The 11,282-nt window shown below is 45.6% G+C and overlaps 1 protein-coding gene across 2 annotated transcripts; it reads left to right on the forward strand.

Annotated features, from left to right (window-relative positions):
• Window positions 1-243: 243 nt before the first annotated feature.
• Window positions 244-5,992, forward strand: LOC135393341 (uncharacterized). Of its 2 annotated transcripts, none has more exons than XM_064623810.1 (2): window positions 244-1,137; window positions 2,842-5,992. In XM_064623810.1, exon 2 carries the CDS (start codon window positions 3,622-3,624, stop codon window positions 5,275-5,277), a length of 1,656 nt encoding a protein of 551 aa, XP_064479880.1. In that variant the 5' UTR covers window positions 244-1,137; window positions 2,842-3,621; the 3' UTR covers window positions 5,278-5,992. The 2 variants fall into 2 exon arrangements, with proteins under 2 accessions (XP_064479880.1, XP_064479881.1); XM_064623811.1 differs by having other exon boundaries at window positions 2,842-4,026.
• The last annotated feature ends 5,290 nt before the right edge of the window (window positions 5,993-11,282 follow it).

Below are 11,282 nucleotides of genomic sequence, written 5' to 3' on the forward strand. Positions count from 1 at the left end.
TGCCTTAAATCAGAAACGTAATGCCAGAGTAATGCCATTACTTCGTTAAAGTAACGACATTACATGGTAATGCATTACAAAATAAAAGTAATTTCCCCTAGTCCATGTAGTCTGTACCTTCTGGTTGATACGTGTTCCATCCCACACACACTGGACTGCGTCTAGGTTCCTTTCCTCCCCCCCCCCCCAACTGCCTGTACGCACAGATTCATCAGACACATAGACCATGTTGATTGGTGGTGGTGATGGTGGAGGCCACAGTTAGGAAACATAGTCACGTTTAGACAATATTTTAGCCCTGGCCATTGGTGGATGACGGCAAGAGACGGAAGAAGAAGAATCCAGTCAACACTGCTCACGTTCACTCACTTATTACGGAAGAAGTAGTCACGCCACGGCCATTATCTCATTGGTAGAAGAAGAAGAAGTTTTTTTAGTTCTCTCTCATTCCATTCGAAGCGACCACGGTGACAGTGCCTATGAACCAATCTACTGATAAACCGGCGAAGAAGCGGAAGGCTTCGGCTGCTTCCAAGAGCTCGAAGGCATCATCAGGTTCACAGAAGAGCAAGACGTCCGAAGCTTCGACGAAATCTGCCGATGTGCACGGAAAATTAGCAGATCTTGCTCAGGTTAGAAAGGACACCCTGACTGCAGCTGCATCGAACAAGAGCGACTTGCAGTCGGCCACGTCTCAAGATCCCCTGTCGAAGAAAACGGGCGAGGCAGTTGACCACAAAAAAACCGCTGCAACTGAAGCGGATTCGCAGCCTCCCGTATCTTCACTACCATCTGAACGGAAACCTTCAAAGTCGGTGGCTATTTGCACCCCAGTTGTGGTACCCGCGTTTTCAGCTCAGGATGCCAGTGCCGTCAACCGGGAGGGAGCTCCAGCACAGGACAGAGGAACACCAGGAATCGCTAGCTTGGCAACTCAATCCATTATGTCGACCAGGATGCGTTTCTTGGCTTCGCTTATCAACAAAATGCCGGAAAACCAGCCAGAGGAGACTTCGAAGCTGAAGCAAGTAGAAAAGCCCATCGAACGCAAACGTGCAGGACGTAGTAAAGAGGACCATACCATGCCGACTGGCGCTACTCCTCACCCAAAAGACAAGCCTGCTGGAAAGGATGACCGTAAGTGAAATTGTTTGTCAAGGTTGTGTTGCAGAGGGTACAGATTCTCCTTCGGGAAACATTTCATACGATCCTCACATACATCGTGCGCCGGAAACGCAGGCGGTACTGGGGAAAAATGGCGGCCTAACACCACCTATAGATGATAACACATGAGGAGAATTCAGGGACATTCCCTCTGAACGCTGGCTTCACCTTACTTGAGAAATGCCTTGTAAGATAAGCAATGCCACGGGTCACAACAGCTGAAAGGAGTAACTGTTGGGTAGGGTGGGAGGGTAAGCCGGAGGCAGCGTGAAACGACTTGTCATTGTTCCGCTATCCTTCCGCCAGCGCGGTTATCAGTTTATTAACGGTGAAAGATGAAAGTCACTGAAAAGGTTAGCCAGCTGTAGGAGTCGAACCCACATCTTCTGGATTGCCGGCCCAGGGTTCTGCCAATTGAGCTAAGCTAACACGCCTTCTCAGTGACTTCCAGGGTGCGTCATCTGAAGGGACAAACCAGCCACTCTCTCTCACTCATCCTCCTTTCACTCTTACATTTTTGCTCACTCACAAACACATCCATACGACGGGATCGACGCAGGCGGCAACTGTTGAACTTGAGAGAACTGATGTTCTGAGGCAATGTTCTTCTTCTATGTTGTTCCAGCCTCAGAACATCAGTTCTCTCATGATCAGTTTATTATTTTTGTTTCGCTTGGAACAAGCACATTGAATTCATTGCTGGCAATGCTAACCGGACTCTTGGCTATATTCGACGTAACCTGAAACTCGCACCCCGGGAAATTAGGAAACTAGCATACTTATCACTAGTACGTTCAAAACTGGAGTATGCCTCAGCTTTGTGGGACCCTCCTCAACAATACTTATCCTCCGCTCTTGAAGCCATCCAGAATAGAGCAGCCCGTTTCATCGTTGGTGATTACTCACGTCATTCTTCAGTCCCGGTAATTAAACCACAACTTCCTAACCTAGAAAGACGTCGATACATTGCAAGGTTGTCTCTGTTTCACAAGTTCATTCATACCATTCCGCCTAGCGTTTCCCCTATCACTCGTTCCTCCACAATCTTTCCCCGCTTCGACCATTTGTACAATGTAACTCGTTTCGTCTGCCACACTGATATCTTTGCTAAATCATTTTTTTTTGTAAGACTACTATTAACTGGAATGATCTTCCCTTGAATATTGCGGAGCTCACTGATCACACCACGTTTCATAGGAAGACATCATCTACCATTTAACCATTCACTAACAACCAATTGATTCCTTTCTTTTCGCACCGTTATTTGTCAAGTGTATTTATTGTTATACCTAATATCTGTACAACCCCACTCCCCCATGCAATGCTCGCAAGAGCCTTTGGGGTATTGTAAATAAATAAAACTAAATAAATAAATAAGTGACAAAACCGATAGAAAATTTTGGCGGTTTTTACATACTGCTCCATGCACCTGAATTGTGTAAACAAATGATCGTCCCCTTGGAGAACTTCGCAGAACTACGTTAGATAAGGGTTCCGCACGTAGGGATTATTCAGTTTATTTCACAGATTAGATGGCCCGGAATTCATTTCGCAGAGAGTGGTGCCATTTAAGAATAGCGACGAGGTTATCGGTTGGAAAGAAGGCTTCGCTGTTGGCAATACAAGTACCCGTTAGCTGAGTCAGTTCTTAACACTTGTCGTGTCATCTCGTGACAGGCAGCAAGGTAAGCAAGGTACCAGGGACAAGCAAGCAGTTGCTCGTATGCGTTCTTCTCGTGGCTGTCATCTCGGTCGTCGTCACGGTTGCTTTTCTCTACCGACGATTCTTCTCGGAAAAGGGCATCCTAGTGGAATGCAACACAGACGAATGCAGGAACGTCTTATCCCAAATCCAGCAGCTGCTGAGCCCTAACATCGATCCCTGCGATGATTTCTATGGTTACATCTGCGGCAAGTGGGCCGGCAAACCGAACTCCGGTTTCCTTGACGATGTCATGAGCAGGGATCGGAACCGGAACTGAACCCGAACCAAAAACCGGAAAAAAACGTTATTTTCTGACGAACCCGAACCGAACCGAACCCGAACAATTTTTTTGCTTGTCCTGAGCCGAACCGGAACTGAACCGAAAAAAATTGATACGGTTACCGGTTCGGGAATCGGTTCAGAGGTGAATTAATTGTACTACTGACCGACCTTTTTTTTGCTCACCTGAAACGGTTATCTCACACCTTTCTCTTACAATCGTGTACGGTGAGCGTAAGCTTGCTTGCATGTAGCAAAATTACTGCCCGTGGACCGGTTAAACCGAGGCCGAGAAAAGTAACTGTTCCAATCCCTGTAAATGCCCCGACCGCTGACAGATTTTTTTTGTCTGTGCATGTGCGGGGGGGGGGGGGGGGGTTCTCCCTGAGCCGAACCCGAACCGAACCGATATACCTGAACCGGTTCAAGCTGTTAATTTCGGTTCAGCGGAGCTAAACCCGAACCGAACCAATATGCCTGAACCCGAACCCGAACCGGACCGAAAAAAATACCGGTTCCGATCCCTGGTCATGAGTACATACAACCAGACGCTAATAGACGCCCTCTTTTCCCAACAGTCCCTGCAACGATCCAGGCTTGGAAGGCACGTGTTTTCAGGTCTTTACCAGAAGTGTGACCATTACATCAAGAGAGGTAAAGGTTCCTTCGAGGATGCCATGGAAGATATCAGCAAATTAATCGACAGTGACAAGTTACGAGAAGCCAGAGACCAGTCAGCTTTATTCGCACATCTTACGGGCCTTGTTTTGAAGACTGGCGTCCATACCTTCTTTACAATCGAATTTGATCCAGCCGGTAGGGTAGCAGCCATGCGTATCTGCCCCGGTCGTTCCATCCAGCAAAAAATTTCCGCCGGACATGATTTGTCTGTCATCGATGTCACCACCGTATCGAATTTGACTCGCAGTTTTCTGGAGAAGACCGTATTCGGTCTCAACCTTACGAACGAAACGAATGCTGACGACCTATTCGACATCGACAAAGACGTCCATCAAAACTTGCTGAAGCCGACGTCGACACGAGGAGTACATTTCAGGGACATAGGCACAGTGACTTCGATAAGAATTCCAGTAGACGTTATTAATAGAATTGTTCCTTCACGGCTTCAAGTAGGGCTCGACGATGTCGTTTTGGTGACTGGGGCAGATTCCATACAAAGTATCAACCTTGCCATAAAGCGCCGACCGTTTCCAGAGCAGAAGTACTACTGCATCGTCAACCTGCTTGCCGAATTCCTTCGGTATAATATCTACAGTGAACATTTCCAGCACGACTACAAGCTCCACACAATGGTTTGTCTCAGCGCCACCAAGGCAGTCCTTATCAACACCTGGCAGTACTTAGTCGCCCAGTTGGCTGTGGAGTACAGTTACGCGAAGATAACGAGAGACATGGCAGTTATCGCGAAAAATACTGTAGCCAACGGAAAAGAATTCGATATATTTGACAGTTACTTGCAATCGAACATCAAGAGTATATTAAGGGACATGAAGATAGCCGTTTACGACGGCCTGGGTTTACCGCGTTTAAGCTCTGACATCAACTACAATTCATGGAACTCGCAGGGAACGTTTTTTCAGTCTTTGATGGACGCGGCACGTTGCACACGGGCAATGCACTACAAGACGTTTTATTATGAGAACACTGACGTAGCGGCGCAGTATCAGTACAGCGCCACGATTGCGTACGCAGATCCCTTCTTGTATGTTCCGACGGCGTACCAGCGTAGTCCACTCTTGCACGTCGGCCAGGGGCTCCCCTTGTACATCAATTTGGTCTCTCTCGGTCCGTTGTTGGTGGTGGAGATGCTGCGAGGAATTGCTGGACCCCTTCGAGACTCCGCGAAAGCGGGAAAACAGTTGGGGAACGCGATGTCTTGCACGAAGAAAGTCGGTTCACTAATAGGCCTCGACGTGGAGGACTCCACAGAGTCGCAACCTTGGGACAGCGATGTTGTGCTGTGGTACTTCGCGTTTCGCATCCTCTATTTAGAAGTGCAGAACGCGGTAATGTCCCGGGGTAATGATGTCTTCAGGGAACACGTGGCCCACTGCCCAGTGGTATTTCTTCGTTCGGTTTTGCATGATTTCTTGTACGTCGCGAGATGACGGTTCAAGCCGAGAGCCTCCAAAGAGCTTCAAAGAACGATGCTTGGTTCATCTGCTTGCACACAAGGATTTTGCAGTTCGTTTCAGATGCTCTTGGAGATCGAATTTCAGAACTATTGACTGTGTCAACGACTAGGAGTTTTCTAGTGGTTTGTAGTTTTTGCTGTAATGATTCAGATATTTTTATAGATCAACAAAAAAAAAGTACAAATTTTTTCGTTTCGCTTTGTCTCGTAGGAGAACAGAGAACACCACCAGTCGCCGGGTGCCTGAGACGTATTCCCATTATACTTGCAAGGGCCTGCTTTCTAAGATATAGTCCTGGTTAAAGTAGCACACAGTAAATCACGGCTGACATCAACGTCGTGTGCACTCAGAAAACGAGAAGTTGTAGCATTGCCGTTGCCGTGTGTACTTCATGGGAGTAACCACCCAGCGTAGCAGGTGTTGCTGGTGTTGGTGGCGCTTTTGAGAACAAGAGCCCCTGAATTTGTTCAAGGGAAGACCCGCAGGACGTGGACAGCTCAATGCTGTCGACAGACGTGACAATTTCCACGACTAGCCGAGAGCCATCTTAAGAGCAGTCTAGGCGAGAATTGGAGCGACACTAAATGGGGGCGGCACGTCCGGTTAGGCCGCCAAGAAGCTATCTATCCGGGAGTATTGGAACCTGTATTGAAACACACCCAACGTCACACATTCGATAGGCCCTTGATGTTGGAACCGCAATCGCGGATGGCGAGACGCATGCTATTAAACAATATGTAAAAAGGAAATGTTGCTGAATATATTTCGACTGGTTATTGAAATAGTACTGCTCGCGACAAGGTTGTCTGAAAGTTCCGCTGTTTATCCCATCCTAAATTAACTGGTGTCTCAAGACAATTCGTTTTGAGTGATAAACACGTGCATGTGGCCTACCTTTAAATACAATACTGACACAGCATTTCAGAGGGCAACCAACGAAGCGCGGAATGTGGACACACTGATCGGCGTTCCCAGACAACCGTGTCGCGAGCAGTACATGCGCTCTGCGCCATAGTACGTAAATATTGGTTGGCAAGTGACACAGAAGATAGGATTGGAAGTAATACCAGTAGGGCGTAGGGCGCTGCAACGGACAGCACTCGTCGAACTCGAGCCCCACCCGATGAGGGCTGGGGACTTATTTTTTCTCTTTTTTTTTTTCGTGTCTGTGAACGTGCCCCACACCAGGAAGGCGGAGCATGAGCCTGCGTTGCGCATTCTTTATTGGCAATCTGATACACAAAGTTCACGCTTGAAACAGCATTTCCAACAGATTTTGTTCATTTTCTGGGGTACCCTACCTACCTGCATTACATCAGCGACACAAAGGCAATACGGACTTTTTCACCTTTGTTTGCTGACGGCACACGCATATTATGACACCTCTGACGATGGCACAATACGTAAGACAGACAAAATAGCCCCTTTTCTGTTCTACTAATGCGGAACATACGTACCCTTGTTTACCTGCAGCCACACTTTTTTTTTTCCTTCCTGGCATTGACAACTGCCGGGCACAACTGCAATCATGTACTGCAGAATTGCAAAAATGTAGGAGGTCGAACAACATTTCTCGTTCTCGACGTTGGAAAACCGTATAGCTAATTATCCTAGCAGCACCGTAAACAAGAATAACTTGATTGCGAGATGATGAATGGGGAGTTTCATCGCCAGGGGCGATACTCTACCACCATTGCTGGTGGTGATGCGGGGAATGAAATAATCAGCCCCTTCACAATAATGATCGAAGTCCTATGGTATCTAGAAAAGTGAAGAGAGCATTGAGGCAAGAGCGTTGGTGGGCTGGATGTGGCCAGGGACCAAGCCATTTTGTGAGAGAGAGGGTGCGAGAGTGCAGCTCGTTAAGGCACTGTAAAAATCGTCGTACAATGTCTATATGTCACTGCTTCATATATGGATGACAATGTACAGTTTACGCTGTTACTGACCGGTGTCATCTTCCGTTTTCCGTTCCGTTTCGGTTTTCGTTTCTGTTCAAGGAAAACGGTTCAGTTCCAGTTCAGTTCCGCAGGAAAAAGAATAGCGACTCGAAACCGGTTCGAACCCCTGCGAAACTAACCCCTTTTATTCTCTCCAAGATGTCAAACAGAGGGAGAAAAAAAGAGCGGGGTTACAATTATTGGTCCCATCAAGTGGCTTAGAGAAAAACAACGAGGCCCTCTTGCTGAGGCTCGTTACTCAGGCGCGTTGTTGCAATGTGTGGGTTCGTGCACAAATAACTACAATGTAGTTTACCTAAGTACAAGCAAGTCGTCCAACATTTGCAGACGCAATCATTGTACTTTTGACGAGAACAAAAATAAAAAAATGAAGAAACACGCCACCGCTCGCTTATACTTTTATAAATTTGGCTTAGCGCACTTAGTGAAACCGTCAACAAGTATTTCAATTTCTGCTGTTCTAATGCGAATTTCTTTTTCGCTTCAAGGTAATCAACAATGCGAGATGGTCTTCCCTAGTCTTCCATACCTGCATTACAACTTCCACGTTCCACACCGTCACCGGATTGCCTGCACCAGTCATTTCTAATGAGCGCGTCAATGGCCCCCATTTTTGTATTTGCCGCACTTCTCAATTTATGTTAATTCTGTGCACCGTGGTGCTCTCCTCTGTGTTAGGTTAGGTTGGGTTGGGTTGGGGCTCGCCCGCCCTGCCGTGAAGGACTTCCAATGCCTCTGCAGACACTAGATAGCTTTCCTTGTTGTTCTTTAGAATTTCATTGCTTTTCGTAGCAGCTTCTCGATGCCAGATAGTTGAGCCGTCATCAATAATCGTAGTGACTAAGGACGAATATTTTCACCGAGATGCCTATGACATTGAAATGGTTTGATATACAAGGTGTTTCATTTAAATCCCCGGGGCAAATAATTCACGAACGGGTGCACCAATCGAAGAAGTATCATCGAAGTATCAATCCGATACGATCTACAAGCCGCGCACCGTGTGAATCAGTGGGAGGCGCTCATTTAAGTAAAAAATCAAATGAGTTTCGTGAAAAACAACTTCTGGAGCAGGGCGCCGTTGGCATTAAAATGAGTAATACCCCTTTTTTGGAATAACAAAAGACGTGCACGTGCGCCGGTGTTGTCCCCATCCCGTTCGTCCTTGTCTTTTGTGCGCATTCCAGAACGTCATAATGTCTACCCCTTTTGGGACCTTCATGAGACACCTTTTAGAGAAAAATCATGATTGTCATCGAAACGGGTAATTTGCTAAAGTAGTTAATTGGTTTCGGTTTACATATTTTTGTCGCGGCTGGGCACCGTGAGCGCAAAAGAATGCTCTTCCACTTCCTTGTCCACCAATGAATTACGTGTTCTTGAGCTAACTTGGCAAGGGGGAGTGCTGAAGAAAAAGCAACAGCGTCAAACAGGCTTCGCCAGTCCCCCACCCCGTTTATCTAACTGATATGCGCACATTATCTGTCATGATCGCGCGGACGAAACCACTGATCTCGATTGTAAAAGGCTGGATCGCGGATGGGGAGCGCGAGCGTGAGGAAACCGGCCGCCATCTTACTGTACCCACAACAGTCGCCGCAGCGATCATGGCAACTTCTTGCAATTACGGTCGTACCAACCGTACTGGCAAGGATACAGGGCCTAAATTTCTACAGGTGAGTAATTCTTTATCAAGGAATAAATAGGCGTCCATTCTGTATATTTAGTTGACCATTATGAAGTGTTTTTTTGTTCAAAACGAGCACTGGATGCAGGTTGTTTGATCGCTCTTCCGAGGTTCAATCGAGCACACTTGCATGTTACCTGGTGGCAAATACAGTTTGAGTGCATAATGTGCTTGAAAGAACATGTTATAGTACACTGGTAGTGTTGTCATCAATATATGTGCGAGCACTCGAGCGCTTTTTTGCATGCATTGCTAGCATGGTACACGGTGTTCTCTACGGAAGCGAGTGCACATTCATTTCTTTGAATTACCTTCACGCACAAGTTCGGTATTACGTCGTAACTAGACCAAGATTGTCACCTTTTTTGCCTTGGTTTGATTTGTGACACAGAATGCTACGTGACGGTGGTGTGGCGCGACTTGGATAACGCCTTGTGTCTCACCTGTACCGTCAGCTTGTTACGATAATAATAATTTGTAGCGTGCCGTGCTATTTGTGGCAGTTTTTAAGGCAAAAGTGGTGTCTCGTCAATACAGGTTTCGTCATGTGGACTACCCAGTGAATAATCTGTGCAGTGTGATACGACTGGGTGTACAGATAAGTATCAAGTTCCTCATCCACTGGTTTCTACTTTACAGGAAGGAACCACCTCAGTGCACGCACTGTGGTTAGCCTCTCTCAAATTTGCACATTTTCATACATGTTGACATCAGAAACACACCTTAGGCTCCTTCACCCAGCAATATAATAATTATAATTATTTTTAGAAGAGTTCACCATATTCTTTTTAGAATAGGTTTTAATATTTTCAATTTTTAGAAGATACAGGGATTGTAAGCCATGTTTTAAACTGATGTTTTAACATTTGTCCAATGCATTTATTAAACAACATTCATTTTTAACTGGCTGCACCCAAACCAATGTTCTTATGTATTATATTGCCTTTGTTGTCGATGCACCATAAAAATTGGAATAATCATCAATACAGGTTACTTCACAGCTGCCTCGACATACTCAAGAAATGGGTGCAGAACCTGCGTAATGCCCACAAACTTTGACTACCACAGCACCTCCAGAAAGTAAAAGCATATGTGTCACATGGGATTTTTAAAGGCATTCACAGTATATAATACCTTGTGTGAACTGTTGTAGATCTAAGCAGCCTCTACAGTACACTCTCAGAAATTAAAACATGTCAGGGTTTCAGTTAATAGGCATGCACATATATGCTATAAGAAAAAATTTATTTATTGAGGATGCATTTCTCTGGTACTGATGTTGTTTACATCTACCGTTGATCACATTAAATTTAAAATTCAGCATATATGAGAAAATATCAGGAGGGAAGTTGCTATTCTTTGCTCATTCCAACCTAAAATTGAGTGCTACAAATTTAGAGAGTGTACCTGTCCATTGTCATCCCTAAAATATATATTGTCATTGTAGGAAGGTCACAAAACAATAAATGTAGTCTTTTGCGACCTCCCTGCACGTTCATTGTATCCTGAAATGCATAAGTGCAAGAAATAAATGTTGAACTTGAAAAATGTATACTCTCTTTACTCATCATCAGTGATCTTCTTTACAAAAGCATATCGTGTTAGACTTTTTTGTTTACGCTTCACAGACAGGATATACGAGGTCCAAAATGACAAAAGCACAACTGTTTCAAGCTCCAAATCGTTCTGGTGCAATTTGCAGACCATACGTGTGTAGTGCAAGAGGGCCCCTGCACATCAAAGGGTAAGATGGGAGTCATTAATTAAAGTGGTTCCTATGAGAGACTTCGATGCTGAAGAAAATTGTGCAAACTGCGGAAAGTGCCATAGAAGATCTCCAGAAAGCGTGTCTGGTCTCACAACGGTGCCCCTTTTAGATGACGATGATACTGATTGGTGTTTCAGATGTGGAGCTGCATTTTTTGTAACGTGCTTCACATAACAAGCATGACAAAGCCAGTGCTGGATGGACATTCAGTTTGGCACAACCGCGCCTGCAAATACGCAGAACAAATGAAGGAAGCAACAAACAAACATAGAAGGGCTATACATCAAAAAGAGATAAGTCCTGTGTCTCAAGCAGGTGTCACCACTTCCTAAGTAAGTTAATTGATTAAGCTTACATCACAACCTGACTAACTGTTCTAACGAGTGCGAACGAGTTGCGTGAAGTAATTATTTGAGCTGCTTGACGGTGTGTCCATATGTGCGAGGCATGGCACCCATGTCGTTCACTAAAAGACTCTTTCTGCGGCGATGCTTGATATAAATCATACTAAACGCATACACGGCTAAAACAACGGCTGAGAGTCTGTACAGAACGATATCTT

The sequence above is a fragment of the Ornithodoros turicata genome, chromosome 4 (assembly GCF_037126465.1).
Source record: "Ornithodoros turicata isolate Travis chromosome 4, ASM3712646v1, whole genome shotgun sequence".
Taxonomy (NCBI): domain Eukaryota; kingdom Metazoa; phylum Arthropoda; class Arachnida; order Ixodida; family Argasidae; genus Ornithodoros; species Ornithodoros turicata.